The 18,608-nt window shown below is 42.1% G+C and overlaps 1 protein-coding gene and 1 pseudogene across 5 annotated transcripts in view; one reads left to right on the top strand and one right to left on the bottom strand.

The window, feature by feature from the left end:
- The window catches only part of RBMS2 (RNA binding motif single stranded interacting protein 2), a 90,218-nt gene that overhangs the window by 56,710 nt on the left and 14,900 nt on the right, over positions 1–18,608 (top strand). For 4 of the 5 annotated variants that reach the window (XM_058557907.1, XM_058557908.1, XM_058557909.1 and 1 more), the window contains 3 exons: positions 11,796–11,962; positions 16,456–16,514; positions 17,398–17,489. In XM_058557907.1, the coding sequence (XP_058413890.1) occupies positions 11,796–11,962; positions 16,456–16,514; positions 17,398–17,489 (318 nt within the window). Of the gene's footprint in view, positions 1–7,915; positions 8,030–11,795; positions 11,963–16,455; positions 16,515–17,397; positions 17,490–18,608 lie in introns of all 5 variants that reach the window. The other variant, XM_058557910.1, reaches the window with a different exon arrangement.
- On the bottom strand, positions 5,180–6,092 carry LOC131416495 (iron-responsive element-binding protein 2-like; annotated as a pseudogene).

The raw sequence follows: 18,608 nt of genomic DNA, 5'->3' as shown, positions 1-18,608 counted from the left end.
CCTGATGGCCTAGTGGTTCAAGTTCGGCGCATTCTGCTTTGGCAGCCTGGGTTCGGTTCCCAGGTGTGTGTCTGTGCCACTCGTCCGTCAGTGGCCATGCTGTGGCGGTGGCTCACATGGAAGGGCTGGTGGGACTTGCAGCTAGAGTGTACAACTGTGTACTGGGGCTTTGGGGAGGAAAGAAAAAAAAATAGTATGTCAGATTTTTAAAAAGACTTTTATTTGTTTTTAAATAGATAATAGATGTATGGACTTGGGATAAAATATAAAAGGTTCAAACAAGTATAAATGAAATAAATAAAGGAAAAATCTGTATTTTCACCCTATCCTTTGTATACCTAGTTCCCCTTTCTAGTGGCCATGATTATTAACTGTTTCCTATGTATCTTTCTAGAGAGATTTCTGTGCATATTAGACTTTTAAAAATTATATATCTAAAGTTCTTTGTGACTTGTAAAAAGCAGGCTAGAGCAAGGATTGATTTATATACCTGATGTACTGCTGGATGGTTGCATATATACGTTTTATTTTGATCTGGAGATAGACTAGGCACACACATCTTTCATATCCTTGGGTGAGGCCACATCCTTCAGATGTGTAGCATTGCCGGTGTTTATTGTTTGGTGAATCAAAAGTGTTTCTGTAATGACCAAAGGAGCAGAATCTTTTCATGACTTTGAGACTTTGGGCCTTGATAAAACCAGATCCCTTATCTACCAATCAGAGCTTTTTTTTTTGTAGGTGAAGATTTGCCCTAAGCTAACACCTGTTGCCAATCTTCCTCCTTTTTCTTCCTTTCCCGCCCACAAAGCCCCAGTACATAGTTGTATATAGTTGTAAATTCTTCTAGTTCTTCTATGTGAGCCGCCACCACAGCATGGCTACTGACAGACGAGTGATGTGGTTCCGCGCCTGGGAAGGGAACCTGGGCGGCCAAAGCAGAGTGCCCCAAACTTTAACCACTAGGCCATCAGGGCTGGCTCAATCTGAGTATTCTTTGAATGGGTGCTGTGAGGATGAGGAAGAGGAGTGCTCGTGTTTCCTGACTTTTTGTGGGTTTGTAATCTCAGTATTTCTGACCAAAATGAAACAGGGTAGGGTAAAATAAACTATAGATGGGCGTTATCTTTTTCTCTGTCTTTTTCTCTCTCTGAAGCAACTATATTGTGGAAGAGAGGAAAATATATTTCTCCGTAAGCCATGAAGCTCTGTGACACTGTGATTCTTTTTCACTTTGCAACTCTTTCCTGGGCCTTGTGCCCTCCTGAACACAGATGATCCACCAGCCAAGCCGAGTAGTGGAGGGGTTTGGTAATGCAGAGTAGCACTTGAGTGGGGCTCACTTGTGTCTCATCCATGTTCTCCCCAAGCATTTGGCTGTCGTGTTCAAAATTCAGCTGCTTACCCTTCGAAGATCCTTTTTCTGTCCTGAGAAGTTATTAAACTGTTTACTGTATGTTTCCTGGTACATGTGAGATATTGCCACACTGACATGTACCCACAAACTGGTGGCATAGTTGGTTATTCCTTGGGTTGCGGACATGAGTTTGTGCTACCCCAAAACACTGTGCCTAAAAGGGCTTAGCCCACCGTAGAGTTGCCTGTATACTTCCATCGAGGCCTCTTGTTCTAATCAGGCTACATAAGCACCAGTCTTATGTAAGAGATTTTCCTCTAGCTTATTTGATTCATAGTTCAAATGCCTTTGTTCCTTAAATGTTCTGCTCTGACTAGATATTGCCTATTGCCAGAGAACTCAGAACGGCTCCCTTTCCAGAAGGGAGGGAAGCAAAGAATGTAGGGTCATGTAAAGGGCTGCTTTACGTCTTTCCTCAGCTATTTGTACTGGTTTGGATACTGTCATTATTAGGGTTTTTGTTACTTGGTCTGCTTAACAAAAAGCAAAGTGATATAAGAGAGAATATTAAAATAAGACTGAGCCTCAGTTTCCAAGTTTTAAAAGGGAAGTAACACACCCTCTGCTCCACAGAGTTGTCGGGACGATCACATGAAATCATAAATGTGACAAGACTTCAGACACTGTTAAAGTGTTAGACAAATAGAAATAGAACAGAATTCTGCACTAAACTGTGCCTTGAGGATTTTTGCACAGTGAAGAGGTTCCATATTCAATCCTGAAGAAAGTTTCTCCAGAGCTTCTGGCACAAATCCTCTTCTACCTGAGTCTTTAAGATAGAATAGTTGTTTCATCATTCAGGGTCCCAAAAAGAGACAGATGGCACACCTGAACTGAGTGATTTGAGAAAGACTTAAAAAGGGACTATTTACAAAGGGATTTAGGGAAACCAGTGAGAGAAAGCAGAGTACTGTATGGCCAGCAATTACAGAGCCTACGTTACCTCTAAATCTAAAACGGTGAAGGATTGAGAGAGATTACTAAAATCTAAGAGTAGCTGTATGGCGAGAACTTTGGGCTACAGTAGAGGTTTGCAGCCGAATAATGGTGTTCTGGCCAGGGAAGGAGCTAGGAAAATAAATACTGTGATGTTCTTCTCCTCCTGCCCTTTGATCTCTTACTGGTATACATCTGGTTAGCCAAACCCACCTGGAAGCCAGAGGACAAGGGAGCCTGTTCATACACTCTATATGGTCAGCTTCCTGGGGCACAGAGCAAGGTGGACAAGAGTGGCGAGTGGATCTGGATGGGCAGTGGGTTCCTGGGCAGTGTGTTGTGGCTGTGTGCTTCACTGAGGATTCTACAGTTATTTTGGCTTAGGGTTTTAAAATGTCACTTTTGGGGCCGGCCCCATGGCTTAGCGGTTAAGTGCGCGTGCTCCGCTGCTGGCAGCCCGGGTTCGGATCCCGGGCACGCACAACGCACTGCTTCTCCCGCCATGCTGAGGCTGTGTCCCACATACAGCAACTATATGGATGTGCAGCTATGACATACAACTATCTACTGGGGCTTTGGGGGGAAAAATAAATAAATAAAATCTTTAAAAAAATTTATACTTGAGACCCAGTTTGAGTACCACCTGGTATGAATGTAACTAGCTCCTGGAGGCCTTGTGGTTGGTGCACCTTACTGTAACCACCTTGGTATTCAAGGGATGTGGGGAAACAGATTGCTTATTATAGTGGTAAGAGCCATGATAAAAAAGAAGGGGGGAGGAAATGAGAAGCTGATGATGGTGTCAGGTTTACTTGAGCTAAGAGGAAATGGTAGAAAGTGCTGAGAGTCAGCTTTTGAAACCAGCTGTCATGGGTAGATACATGGGATGTGTTCTCTGGCTCAGGCTCAGCATGTTCCAGAGATGCCTTTGTTTTTTTGTTCTGTTTTTGATGTTGTTACTGTTCTTTTCCGGAAGAGGGATTGCAGGAAATATCCCTTTCTTGCTCTGATATGATTTAATGTCTAATTCATATTTCTACTTGAATTTCAATAAAATATATTAATCGTATGACTTTTCTACCTGGAAGTGAAGTAGGATGATGCCAACCTAGGCTGAATCCTGCGCTAGTTCGTGCTTACCTCTGGTAGCCTCACATCTCAAGATGTTTTCAATGGTTGGAATGTCCTCTTCTCTCCACCCATCCCCATCAAATTTTTATAACAACTTTATTGAGGTATAATTCACATAGCATATAATTCACCCATTTAAAGTGTACAATTCAGGGGCCAGCCCGGTGGCGCAAGCGGTTAAGTGTGCATGCTCCACTGCGGCAGCCCAGGGTTCGCTGGCCCAGATCCCAGGCGTGCACCGATGCACCGCTTGCCAGGCCATGCTGTGGCCGGCATCCCATATAAAGTGGAGGAAGATGGGCGTGGATGTTAGCCCAGGGCCAGTCTTCCTCAGCAAAAAGAGGAGGATTAACAGATGTTAGCTCAGGGCCGATCTTCCTCACAAAAATATAAATAAATAAATTTAAAAAAATAAATAAGTGTACAATTCAGTGGCTTTTAGTATATTCACAACGTGCATCTATTATCATAATCGATTTTAGGACATTTTCATTATTCCCCAAAAGAAACCCTGCCTACTTAGGCATTGTCCCCCACTTCTCTCATTACCCCCCTCTCCCAGCCATAGGTAATCACTAATCTACTTTCTGTCTCTATATACTTGCCTATTCTAGACATTTCATGTAAATGGAATCATATGATATGTGGTCCTTTGTGACTGGCTTCTTTCGCTTAGCATGTTTTCCAGATCATTCATGTTGTAGCATGTACTGGTACTCCTTTTCTTCGTATGGCTGAATAATAGTCTCACGTATGGATATACTACATTTTATTTTTCCATTCATCAGTCGATAGGTATTTGTATTGTTTCCACTTTTGGCTATTATAAATAATGCTGCTGTGAAATTCTTGTACAGATTTTGTGTGGACATATGTTTTCAGTTCTCTTGGGTATACACCTAGGAGTGGAATTGCTGGGTCATGTGATAACTCTGTGTTTAACCTTTTTAAGGACTGCCAAACTGTTTTCCAAAGTGGCTGCATCATTTTACATTCCCACCAGCAGTGTACGAGGGTTCCAATTTCTTCACATCTTCACCAACACTTATTTTTGATTATAGCCATCAAAGTTACTTTTGATTAAAGCTATAATCTTTTTATTATAGCCATCCTAGTGGATGTGAAGTGGTATCTCATTATGATTTTGATTTGCATTTCCCTATGGCTCCCCATTAAAAGTTTAATATCCTACTCATTCTTTAAGCTACAACTCAAACATCTTGTTGAGAAACTTTTCCCTCAGGAATTGTTTCTTCTTTCATGCTCTTAGACCATTTTGCTTGGATCCCCATGAGTACACATATTTCATTCTGCTGGTTATCTAGATTGTAAGCTCTGGTTTGTGAACTCCTTAATGGCTCCTTGTGGGTGTGTGTTTAAATTTATTATGAAATAGTTCACTCTTACTCTTATTCATCTATGAGTCCCCGCTGCATCAAGCAGGGCTTGCACATAGTTGGTATTCAGATATTTATTGAATGACTCAAATAGTGCCAAGGGTCTCATGAATGATTTTTTTTTTTTTAGAGACTAGCATTTTAATTAAACTTTGCTTCTTTCAGTACAATAGAAAATACATATAAATATGTAACCCAACATAGTAAGTAGGAAAGCAATGTAATAGGAATCAGGAGGGGAAGGAGAATAAATGTGATTTCGTTAACTGAAAAATAACCTGGCATTAATAAATATTTTTTAAAAAATCTCATACTCAGGCACTGGTTGCAAATGAAAGGGACACGGAATGGGTGTATTCTCAATCTGCGAAGAAAATTTTCCTGAGTTTCAGCTTAGTTCTCCAGAAGCACACAATCCTCGGCAGGTAGTCTGGCCTCTGCAGAGAAGCTTTCTTAGGCTGCGCTTTAAGTGGAGAGAGCTTTCCTGCTTTCTGCAGGTCACCACCTCCAGGATTTGGAGCATTCTGTATCGCACATTTATTGAAGTCAATTTGTAAAGATTGGTCAACCATGAGATCTGTAGGACAGGCAAGATGGACTTAGGATCACCTCCAAGAGTTTTCAGTGCCTCCCTCGTAGCAGCAAAATCCACCATTGCCGGTATTCCAGTGAAATCTTGAAGAAGAACACGGGCAGGGAAAAAGGGCACTTCGACATTGCTTTATTTGGTTTCCCAGTCTAAAATGTTCATAACATCTTCCTTTTTTATTAAAAAACCATCACAATTTCTCATAGCAGCTTCCAACAGGACGCATATTGAGTAAGGCAGAACATCATACTTGGTGCGTCCAAGTTTAGGTACATTGAAGAACTTCTGATGTGAATTGTCATTTAATGTTTCAATAAGGTACTCAGAGGTGTATCCTGCCCTTGGGGCGTCTGTCAGCGGAGACCATGTTATCCCTGAGGGCAGGGGGTCTCCGGGGGGGAAGAAGGGGAAGGCCAGGCGGGGAAGAGGGGGAGGAAGGCGGGCGGACTGGCCTCATGAATGATTATTAGGAGGTCTGTTACTTCAGGGAAAGTACACTTTCTCTTAGTAGGAGATATTATGACAGAACCCAAGAGATAATGTATTTTAGACAAAAATCTTCACATATGTTATATGTCCTAGAGATCACTGGCTCCAGGAACATGTCTTGTGGATCATCCATATCCAGGTTGCAGTAGGCTTTTAATGTCAGGCCACTGGCTTGTATATCTGTGAAACTGTTTTAGGGGTTTATTAAGATGATACACAATTAGCAAATCTCTAAGTTTTTTTTACTCCTTTTAGCAAATATCCGTGGCTATGCTATGCACCAGGAACTTAGCTAGGCACTAGATGTTGGATGAGGTTTTCTCCTGCTCTGGTAGTGATAAAGTTAAGTTCCCAGGATGGGGATGACTTTGATGGCAAATGAATGGATACAGGATTTGTGAATTTTATTAAACCATGCAAAATGAACACTTGATCAGAGAACCTAATTTTCAGAATAATGACTGTTTTACTTACATTAGATTTTAATTAATAAGTAGCTCATCTGACTGGATGGTTCTCTTAAAGATCTGATGAAAACTTGGTGATTGGGCAGAAGGCATTGTATCACTCCTCCCTTTATGGTCTCTTGAAAGAGAGCAAAGGGAAGAACATGCTCTTGTCTCCTAGTTTTCTGTAACTCAGCAGGACAGGAAACATCAAGTTCTTGTTGCAGGAAGAGAGGAATTTGAGTTTTCTTTTTCTGGGTGAAGATGAGAGAGTTATGATTTCTGTATCCCTGTCCTGCCAGCCCTCCCCCAAATTATTATCCCCAGAGATTCTTTTTTTTTTTTTTTAAAGATTTTATTTATTTATTTTCCCCCCAAAGCCCCAGTAGATAGTTGTATGTCATAGCTGCACATCCTTCTAGTTGCTGTATGTGGGACGCGGCCTCAGCATAGCCGGAGAAGCAGTGTGTCGACGGTGCACGCCGGTGCACGCTGGGGATCTGAACCCGGGCCGCCAGCAGCGGAGTGCGAGCACTTAACCACTAAGCCATGGGGCCGGCCCTCCCCAGAGATTCTTATGGGATATCTTACGGCATAATTATCTGCCCATCCTTTAAACACCACCCCACCAATCTTTAGGGGATTAAAATCTCTTTAATATTATATCTTGAAGGTCTCAGTCCCAGACAACAAAAGAAGAGAAAAACAGAAGGAATTGTTTTACTAGACAATGGTAACTTTCTGAAGAGGTCAGAGAGAGGTAGTTCTGAAATGGTCAGGGCCAGCTCGTTGAGTAGGGGTCTAGGTACTTTACTGCCTGCCTCCCAGCCTTGAATCTCTTCATGTGCTTTTCACAAAAGCATCTCTCCCAAGTTCTCCTGGATCCTTAAGAACTGCTTGGGGAAACATCAGGTCTCTGCAGACAAATACCAGCTCAGTATGGGTGAGTTACCTATATTCTACAAAGGAAGGAGAATTTTGCCCTTTACTCTAATTGTAAAAGGACTCCATTCTTAAGAAGACTCCTAACTTTAAAAGAATAACCATAACTGACATCTTGTACTTGCTAAATGCCAAACACCATGGTAAGTACTTTATATCCATTAACTCATTTATCCCACCTTTCCTTCCCTTCCTTTAGCTTTTATATGTGGCTGTTCACTCTGCCAGAGGAGTGGCCCTTCTGGGGAACAACAAAGTCCTCCCTATGCTGGTGTGTCCTCACACCTTTTAGTGATAGATTCTAGTCTCCAACCATATTAAATCTGCTGTTCCCTAGTGTTTGCATTCAAGCAATTCAATTCATCTTTGCAGTTCCATCAGTGTTTCCTATTCTGCCTTGGTAACCAGTTACCCACAGGCATCTGGATTTCACTGTCAGATCCAAAGCCAAAAAGCCCTAGCACTGAGACTGCTTCCCACCTCCAGGGATCACAGCTGAAAGTCCTCCATTTCCCAAAGAATTAGTGAAATACTAGAACTTTCTAAAAACATTAAAACTCCTTTACAGGTCTGCATCTCTTAGGAGCTGCATTAGCTTTCAGTTAAGAAATCAAACGTCAAGGCTCTTCATCACACTACCAGGCTCTTCATACCTTCCCTGCATAGTCCTGTTATTTTTAAGGTACTCAAATGTTTACTAAATGAATAAGTTAACCAATGTTTGTTCTAAAAGCATTCAACATACATCTGTCAAGCAGATAACTTCAAATTATGCAAGTCTGAATTTAACTTCTGTTCTTTTTCCTGACCTCCCTTTATATCTAATGCCTCCTGACTAATCTCACCACCTCTGTTCTCCTACCCCTCTGAACCAGCTTCGATAATGCAGCTAGTGTTAGCTTTCTCAAGTATATGTAATCTTGTCATTTCTCTGTTTATAAACCCATTAATGTTTCCCAGTTACTTCCAGAATTAAGTCTCCTTCATAAGAAGACTCATACCTATGCTCTTCTACTGGATAACCTTACATATTCCTTTGCTACATGATAAGATGCTACCATCCTTTATTTCTAAAGGCAAATTTAATACCATCCCTGGCATCTAAGATTTTAGGCCAAATCTGAGGGCCCTTGTTTTAAAGAGTTCAAATCTTGTAATTGTAAGAGGTTTAGTACAATTCTGAGTCCTCTTCTAAATGGCCACTAATCCAGACAACTTCAGGAATTCCAGCTACATGAATATAAACCAAGGTTGTAAGTGAAATTCTACCATTCTTTCTTTTCTTCTAGGAGCCAAACAAACTACATGCTATTCAATTAAATGCTATTCAAAGGGCTGAAGCTAACTAATCGATGCTATAGTACATTTCTCTCTCTTCCTTAGGAGACCCTAGAGTATTGACAATTCAGCCATTTTGGCTCCTCTAATAACCCTGAATTTGATCCTCACATGAAAATGACATTTTTTAGAACATAGAAATAAATAGCAAATTAGCTTTGAGAATTAGAGTCTGCTTCGGTTTATGAAATCTACCATAGTGCAGCAAGATTGAAGGAAATATCTTGCTCTTCATTTTCTAGCTTAGGCCCTGACAGAGAACCAGTGGCCCCAGAGAACCGTTTCAGACCAACAGGAGTCAAGAGAGACAATACTGCCCCGTCCTTCCCTCCCCTAGTAAGAATCTCAGTCCTCTTGACCCTCTTACATACACCCCTTTCTCTCTTACATACATAGGTAGACATGGATTATTATTTTATATTAGTTATTACGTCTCTCCAAATAGTTTTTTTTGGGGAGCCAGATAAGCTTTGCTTAGGGGCTTTCTCTTTTTTTTTTTTCCTTGGATTCTCCTGCCCCTCAAAGTGAATATTTTTCTACCATTTCTCTTTGGAGCCAAACCTATGTGGCAATTTCAGAAGCTGCTTGGGAATAGCAAAAGATAAAAGTGGTTTTTTTCCTGAACCGTGTCTTTTTTTCTAGGAATTTTTCTGGCCTCACAGCAAGTATATTATTGACTAAGTCATATTTTTAGATTATAGCTAAGATCTTAGTATTAAAACCAAGGTTATAACCATGGTAGCAAACCAACAGCTTCTTTTCAATTTGTTTTTTTCTTCAAAAACGCTTGTGTTCTTCTTTGAACAGTCCTGGCCTCATTGATACTTCCCCTTAGAAACATTCTCTCAACTTGGGGAAGGGGACAGATGAATTCTGACCGAGGCAGGTGGTCTCATCTGCCGTGCATGGCACTTGGTGTGATGCCGCTGGAGTGGCTTGTGCTGTCATTGTTGCTGTTGGCATCATCCTCATCCTTGTCACCCTTGCCTACAATCTCATGTTCAGGAGAAGAAGCTTGGCTTTCTCAGCTGAGGATCAATAATAGCAATTTCTTAGAGATAAGGAAAGGTGTATCTTATTGAACGATCTCCAGCAGTGATCTTATTCTGAACTCAGGAACAACCATGGTGAGAATATAGGTCACCATCTTCTTGACAGAACTGTAAATCAGGCAGTGCACTTATGATAGTAGTGATAGTGGAGGGGGCCTAGACTCACTAGCATTTGATTATTATTGCAGAGTTAGTAATTCAACAGAGATTTCAATGTCTTTCTTAAAGTAAATACTGCCATTTCTAGCACTGGATGTATGACTTTTAGGTTTATGTGCCCTATTTTTGTCTTGTTGTCTAAAAGTTGCTTAAAAACATGCACATGGGCCGGCTCCGTGGCTTAGTGGTTGGGTGCGCGCGCTCTGCTGCTGGCGGCCCAGGTTCGGATCCCGGGCGCGCACCGATGCACCGCTTCTCCAGCCATGCTGAGGCCGCGTCCCATGTACAGCAACTAGAAGGATGTGCATCTATGACATACAACTATCTACTGGGGCTTTGGGGGAAAAAATAAATAAGTAAGTAAAAAAAAAAACAGGCACATGCCCCATGTGCTAACTGTTGACTACACTGTGACTGTCACCATCATCACAGAGGAATAATACGTCTTCCTCTGGCACGTGGTTTGTTCTATATGGGAAATCCTAGTGTAAGTGCTGGCAAAGAGGCGGGGACAAGGGTGGGAAATATAAAGGGTATGTTAAGAGCTACAATAGGTCAGGAGTCTTTGGGCATTGAGGATGTGGTATTGGGTTTCTTCTTCTTCCTTGCTGCAGTACAGAGGTGAGGAATAAACTACGTATGTGCAAATAGGTGCACATTTGTGATGATGTTTACTGACTGATAATGAGAGGGAAATGCCTGCTTCAACAGAGTTTAGCCCGAGCAAAGATTTTTATTTTGAAGTTTGCTAAAGGTCAGAGGCATAAAATAGAAGAGGCACATTTCAAATTAATTAAGATTCTTTGGGGGAAGATTTCCTCTCTTTGATATGTTTTTCTTTTTCTTCTGTTTCTACTTCAATCCATCAGCGCGACTACCAAAAACAGAGAGAGGGGGGGAAAAAACCTGGAGATGAACTAGCATTTTAGAGGGAAGTAATTCCAAATAGATTTATACTATAAAGTGCTTTAAGCCAAGAGAGAACTGGAATATGAGTGTGATATAATAAAATACACTGTACTATAGATAATTATGCAGATGTAGAGTATTATGAACCAAATATAAATGTAAACACTAAAAGCCTGAGTAGAGCTTAAAGATATAAAACATACCATGAAGGAATGGATCCATGTTCCAGCCAGCTTGGTGTTTTGTCTCTAACAGGAGTACCTAAAAAATGTTATAGCAGAACCTGGTTGCCTGTCCTGGTATCAATAGTGAAAGATTAGAGATGTTTCACCCCAAATCCTGGATTTCCTTGACCATGATGTCTCTATTATTCATTCATTTAAACTTTTAAAAACTTGCAAATAACTTATGACTAAACCAGTATTCGTATGGTAACAAATTTCATTTTTTACTACCTGACGTGGTAATTAGTATTTCGTTTTATTTGTCTAAGTTTATGATAATCTTCAAGCTCCTGCAGGTATTTTGCAGTTCTCATATTCTATAGTTTTGTGAGTAATCTATGTTCAGCTTATTTATACCTTCATGATTTGATACATTTTTATTTCCTCTTCATTATTTTTGAATGGAACCTAGATTTTATTAGTCTTCTCTCAGTACACAGTTTACTTAAGAGGTATAGGTTAATTGTGTTCCCTAGCGTTTGTATGATAAAAAACATTCCACTATAACAAAGTACCTTTTTTCAAAACCATTAACAAGCTTCCTTTGGCCTCTCATTATTCCTGAAAAATAGGTAGGACAGTTACATATTTTCTTATTCTATGACAGAGAGGAATTCCTTTAGTTTTTTTTTTTTCCCCTTAACTCTGTGTTGAGTTTATTGCTATTAGTTGGAGTCATTCTTTCCAAGAGGCCAGGGTCTTCCTCACTCTCCAACATCTAAGTGTATAATCCTTCTGACCTTTTATTCCTCGTGTCTCCCTGCAGCCATATGTGTCATTGTCTCAGCAGATGGCACCACCTAGTCCAAGCAACAGTACCCCTAACAGCAGCAGTGGAAGCAATGGAAATGACCAGCTGAGCAAAACCAATCTCTACATCCGGGGACTGCAACCAGGCACTACTGACCAGGACCTTGTCAAGTTGTGTCAGTCGTAAGTTGGGGTACATGTGGGTAGGCTTCCAGGGACAGTACAGATTTGGTGATACTGGCTTCCAGTTACTCGTATCTTGAAATGCAATATTATTTTGCTTCTACACCATAGTCACAAGGTTTTTCAGCAGCCCCTCTTAAAGAAATTCTGCCTGCTACTGATACAGAAAACCTTTGTGTGTTTTCTGGGGAAAGCCAGGATAGGGCTGGCCTTTGCAGCCTAGTATACTTTGTTTCCAGCATGCACCCACAACTGATGGTCTTAGTAGAAACATTCCTATCCTTACACTTTGAATAGAAATGCACAATTTCTCTAAGGATATTGATTAGAAGGCAGTGAGAGCTGGCAGTGGGGACAGAAGACAGTGGGACTAGCCAATTGAATTATGCTCTTAGGAGAGTTTCTGCTGCTAGAGATATTCCCAGTGAACCAGAGGAGCCCTCAAATTAGTGGATAAAAAAGGTGGAGAAAGAGACTGTCATTCTGCATCTACCCCTTAAAGACCTTTGCAGTTCTTCCGAGTAGATTTGAGTCATGAGGTAGAGATAATTACTGTGGAATTAACCTTAGGAATGCTGGGGAAAAAAGAGATGCCAGCTCAATTCCATTTGGCAGAAAAATATGTGTTTCAAACAATATATTAGGGGGAATGATTAGAGGAAGAAGTCTGGGAGTAGGATGGGGACATTAATGGGAGGAGGAAAATTGAATTTGAGTGAGTAAAAGGTGGAAAGAGATAGAAATAGGAACCTCAGACTGTATAAATTTACAATCTTAAAATTTTTTATTGAAGTATAACAAGCATATAGAAAAGTGTACAAATCCTAAGTGTAGATACAACAGTGAATTTTCAGGAGGTGAACACACTCTTGTGACCAGGTTAAGAAATAGAACATTACCAACTCTTCAGAAGCCCACCTCTCAGTTGCTATGTCTCCCTCTCCTACAAAAGTATCTACTGTTTGGCTTCTAAATAATTGATTGGCTTGTTTGAACTTCATATAAATAGAATGATATAGCACATACCCTTTTGTGTCTGGCTTCTTTTGCTCAATGTTGTTGGTGAGATTCATCCACATTGTTGCATGTATACAGCAAAACTTCATTCATTCTCATTGCTTTATAGAATTCCATCACAGAAATATACCATAGTTTATTTACCCATTCTACTATTGCTGGACATGTGGTTGTTTCCTGTTTGTGACTATTATGTATAGTGCTGCTGTGAACTTGTACGGGTCTTTTGGTGCACATGTGTACACACTTATCTTGGGTATATATACCTAGGAGTAAAATTGCTGAGTCATAGGATATACATTTGTTCAGCTTTTGTAGATACTACTAAACAATTTTCTTTTTCTCCCTCTTTTTTGTATATATATATTTTTGTGTGTGTGAGGAAGATTAGCTCTGAGCTAACATCTGTTGCCAATCCCCCTCTTTTTGGTGAGGAAGATTGGCCCTGGGCTGACATCTGTGCCCATCTTCCTCTACTTTATATGTGGGACACCGCCACAGCATGGCATGACAAGCAATGCATAGGTCCGTGCCCAGGATCCAAACCTGTGAACCCCAGGCCGCTGAAGCAGAGCGTGTGAACTTAACAACTACGCCACTGGGCCAGCCCCTCTAAACAATTTTCTGCAGTGGTTAAACTAATTCAAACTCCCATGACAGTATATGTAAGTTCCAGCTGTTTCAAATCCTAGAGAGGCAGAACATTTTGCCCCCAAAATGTAGTTGTATGAGGCATTAGAAGTACTGCATAAATCCCTTGCTCTTCTGAGGTCGTGGTTTGGTCCATGCAAATCATATGGATTTTGCCTAGAACCAGGCTGCACAGACTCGATCTTTGAAGGCTAGGTGTGTTTACAAAACTGGTTCCTTTGCCTCAGCTTACCTCGCTAGAAGGTATTTAAATGGAACTTAGGGGACTTAGTCTAGGACTAGTAATTTTTTGAGGGAATGGGAATTGGCAGAAAGGTTGGTTTATGAGGGAAAAGAGTATTATATCAGTCTAGTTCTTTGATTTTTGCACCTTGTGTTTCTTGTACTAATTATAATGTGCTACAAAAATCTTCTCACTGCACAAAACAGAGAAGAACTCAGTTCTGTTTCACTATACTTTTAGACTTTGATTTTGCCCTTCCCAACAGTTGCCTTACCTTCCGCTGTGTCTGAAGGGGTGAGAATAGTCAGGGTCAGCATGTAGGGTGGACGTAAGGAGACCAGTAGGGGACTATGGAGAAGTAGGAAGGAGGCAGAGAAGAGTAGGTGATAGATGAGTCATGATGAAAGGGAGGCTGAGGAGAGCAGGTGGGCGGAACCCTTGTGGGTGCTGTGAGCTGGGAGTTAAACCTTTCTAGGAAGGGTGTTTCCCCTGCATAGGAGGACTTCCTGCCTTTGTCCTGGTTGTCTCTCTCTGGGTAGTAAGGGAGGTAAGCTTTGCTGGATCCTAAGCCCTGATGGGCAGGAAGGAGAGGCGTGGCGTCTGGGACTGGAACTCCTGGTTCTCTTGGAGGGGCTCCTTTGGAGGAGGAGGAAGCAGCAGCAGCGACCCAGCTGTTGCCAGCTGCAGTGGAAATTCTGAGCTCAAGTCTCCGGCTGCTCAGACCACAGCATGCTCCACCCTGGGGCCTTGACAGGGATAGCAGCATGTGTGTCCTCTGGCCTGCAGTCTCGCGCATCCTTTCCTTGCCTAAATTTGGGGAAGAATCCAAGTATGTAGCTCTGAAGCACTAGGATCGCCACGTCCATCCTCATCCCCATTTTAGTGTGTTCTTTTCCCAGCCTCGAGGGTGTCACTTGGCTTATTCTGTCTAATCCATTGGGTCACAGAAGCCCCACTAAAAAAGTCATTGAGAGGCCGCCAAGGAGCGAAACAAATACATCAATCATCATATGTTCTTTAGGGACAAGAGGAGAGGTAGAAAAAAATGCTTTTTTGGGGTATTGGTCTCAAATTCAGTCCCTGCCAACTATTTTCAGTTAAATCTTGTACTTCTTACTTTGTTAGTGATCTCTGTTCTGTCTCTTTAATGTTTTTTACCCTCCCAGAGTGGAATGTAGAGACTTCATTCTAGTGGAACACTTCTAATATAACCCCTGACCTCTGATACTCCACTGCTCAAGTTTGAGGAACTCCACATGACTCTGCTGCCAAAGTATAATTTTCAAAAAGTTGAAGAACATGACTGTCATACAAATATAGGTGAACACATGCCAAAGATTTATTTTACTCATTAATGAGGGAACCAGCAGGATGGTAAAATGCGTTCAAAGAGCGTGTGAGGGACTGAGTATTTTTAGGTCCTGAAAAGAATGTTGGGATAAGATTGCTAGGTTTCATACAAAGCTGGTCCATATCCTACAAGACAATAAAACAGTAACCTTTGGGATTATCTTTTCTAGTGGACAGAAATTATTTGCATTTCTACTAGATAAAAATCTACAAGTTAATATGTATCTTCACAAAGTCTGGGCCCTAATCAGTAGTAAATAGTAAGTCAAACAAAGAAACATCCCTCTAGATAATGAAATATACCTTGAATGAGCCTTTTAGACAATGTTCCAGAATGATATCAAAAGGATATGCAATCCTTATTTTGCCTTATCCTCAAGTTTTGGATAGTTTTCTTAGCACTGCTGTTGCACCTGGTCTTATGCCCCCTCCCCTCCCTAACACACTCAAATCTTGACAGTGAGAAATAGAGTACAGTAAAGCAGGAGAGAGAACCATTTGCAGTAGATTAAAGTTGAGGTCCTTTGAATATAATAATAATAATAGCAGTTAAGAATTTTCAGATGTTTACCGTGTGGTAGACATTAGTGCTTTATAGTCATAAACTCATTTTGTATTCCCATCAATCCTATCTTCATTTTACAGATGGTAAGACTGAGGCACGGAAAGGTAAAATGACTTGTCCAAGATCACACATAGCTATGGAGTGGCAGAATGGGATTTGAACAAAAGCAATTTGGCTCAGGTTGGCCTTCTATCAGGGGGCCAGGAGAGGGGCTGGGAATGGGGTGTCAGAGAAGAGAAATGTCTATAGATTTTTCATAAGAGGAATGGTGTTTGTCCAAAAAAAGATAAGTAATATCAAGGATTATTTTTAGTCCTCAAGGAATTCCAGCCAGAGCTCTGCACTTACACACTCTGCTATGTGGACATCGCTAAACTTCTTTCCCAAAAAGACAGTAGTCTCTTTCTAGCTAGTGTCTGAGTCTTAGCTGGGAAAGAAGAGAGAAATGTGTTGGTATTGTGATGGCTACAGTTCCCTTATTTCTTGTAGGCACCTTTGGGGAATAGGTTTATAAGATAAGCATGACATTTTAAATTCATTTCTTCTTTGTTTTTATTAAGGTTTGAGTAGGAACAGTTGTCTTAGTGGGAGTGGAGAAAGGGCATGGATTCATCCAGATGTCTCAGTCTCTGTCCTATTCTAAATCCCTTACCCCAGATTATCACTTTGCATTTTCTTCTCCCTTAGATATGGCAAGATTGTCTCCACTAAGGCCATACTGGACAAGACCACAAACAAGTGCAAAGGTGAGAGAACAGCTGTCCTTGGTGATGGAGCAGCTGTGCATGAGGCCATCTCTTGCCTCTGTCCTTTACTGCTGCGAGTCCCTAGTATCACGTGGTTTTCACATGATACTAAGGTGGTTTCACCTTAGTATCACTAAGGTTTTCAGGCTTAATCTTAAAAGACTAAGATATTTAGATTCTTTGGTGACCAGCTAGCTAGAGCTGAAAATGCTGTTTTTGGGGACCCAAGGTTAGAGGCCTGCACAGAGTGCCTTTGAGTCCCCTGGGCTTACTTTGGACCTCATGCTTCCCTGGATTGAATGGTGGATATGGGTAGCTGAGGTTATTTCTAGCAAAGCCTTGTAAATACCTTTTGGTGTGTGTGGGTGACTTGGTAGGTATTATTTTGTGAGGATGAATATTTTGTTGGGGTTTTGAGCAGTTCTAGGTGGGGATGCAAGAGTGGAAGGAGAGAAAGGGCTGTAGTTGGGGTGGGGAGAGACTTCTTCCAGCAGGTGGCTGGTTATCTGCAGTGGAGAGACTGTATTCCCTACTTGCCTAGCATTTCTAGGGTGTGGCTTGAAAAGAGACAGGGGTTCTTTTAGAAGTAGGGGGGTACATGTGGATTGTTAGAAGAGCCTATTTCCCAAAACCTCAGATTTCTTAAGGGGGAGGAAGAAGGGCAAGGACACCACAAGGACCTCATTGCCCTTGGCATTCTCAGCTGTGAAGCAGACCAAATTTCACAGGGTTTGAGGATAACCACCTGAAACCTTTTAATTTCTCTTTCTCCCTACCGCTTCTGTTGCTTGGATCATAACTCTTCCTCTGTCTCCTGAAAAGCCTGGGTCTCCTATCTCCCTTACACCGCCCACCTCCCAGTGATGCTGTTTCCCTGTTCCAGGCTATGGCTTTGTGGACTTTGATAGTCCTTCAGCAGCACAGAAGGCTGTGACAGCACTGAAAGCCAGCGGTGTGCAGGCACAGATGGCAAAGGTAAGGGCACTCCCCCATGTCTGTTCCTTTGAGAGGTGTAGTTACCACCAAAGGTCCAGTTCCAAGGCTCCAGAGGGTTGAAGAACCATGAAGTTGATAGAAGACCTGTCTGCAGTAGTTTTTGACTCTATCTGGCCAAAGGCAGTCTGGGCCAGGGTCCCACTGAGCACTCTTGTCTGCTACAGGAAGATGGTACTCAAATCTCAGCAGGTAGCTCTGTCAGCTCTGTTCCTCTCATCAAGTATTATAAGCAGGCAAGAAGGTCAGGAGGCTTCTTCTCTTCCTCCTGCTGTTTCCTCATCTCCACCCTGGCCCCACTTCCCTACCAGACAGCTTGGGGTAGTTTTGCAACATTCTCTGAAGAAGCCAGTTGTGCAACTCAGAAGTTTAGAGCAATGCTCTCCACCTCCCAACACCGTTCTCTGTGTGTGAGGTGTTGGGGAGAGGGAGGCCACAGTAAGGAAGGAAACTGTCCCTCCTTCTCAGATCTGTCTGAGAACTAGAGGCTCTTCTCTCTCCTCTTCTCTTAGGTGGGATTGCCCCCTTGCCTCTCTGAAGTCATTGTGAATACTCTCTGTGGAGCTGATGGGGCAGGCCTGCCAGCTACCCTTTTCTGTAATGGTTAAAGAAAAAGGAAACCCTGAAGGGAAAGGCAGAAGAGGGATTAAGGTTGCTGGTGACCCACTGTCTAGGGCAGAGTGACTGCTTAAGTTCTTAAAAATACAGCTGTGGGAGGTTAACTGCCATTTTGCACATTCTGCCCACTGGAAGGGCTCTCCCACCTCTTCTTTCTGGAGAAAAGTCCTCTGACAGTGGAGTTTAGGAGCCTTCAGAGTTCCTGTGAGACTGGAGTTTTCAGGGCTCCATGGTGACCCAGTGAGCTACACATCTGGCCCTTAGTGCAGCCCCCAGCACATTGCCTTCCCTTTCCCCTCGTCTCCTCTTCCTGCTTTCCCTCCACTGGAGAGTGAACAGCATTCCTACTCAGAGGAGTCTGCTGTGGCCGGAAGAGGGGGGAGGGGGGATTACTCAAAACAATCCAGCGGGGGAGCAAGGCAGTCCAAGAGAATCCAGCCCTGGGACAGGCTGTTGGCAGGCGGAGGGGAGTGCTGCTCTGCC

Source organism: Diceros bicornis, chromosome 17, assembly GCF_020826845.1.
Source record: "Diceros bicornis minor isolate mBicDic1 chromosome 17, mDicBic1.mat.cur, whole genome shotgun sequence".
In the NCBI taxonomy this organism is placed as follows: Eukaryota; Metazoa; Chordata; class Mammalia; order Perissodactyla; family Rhinocerotidae; genus Diceros; species Diceros bicornis.
This window is presented reverse-complemented; position numbering and strand designations above follow the sequence as displayed.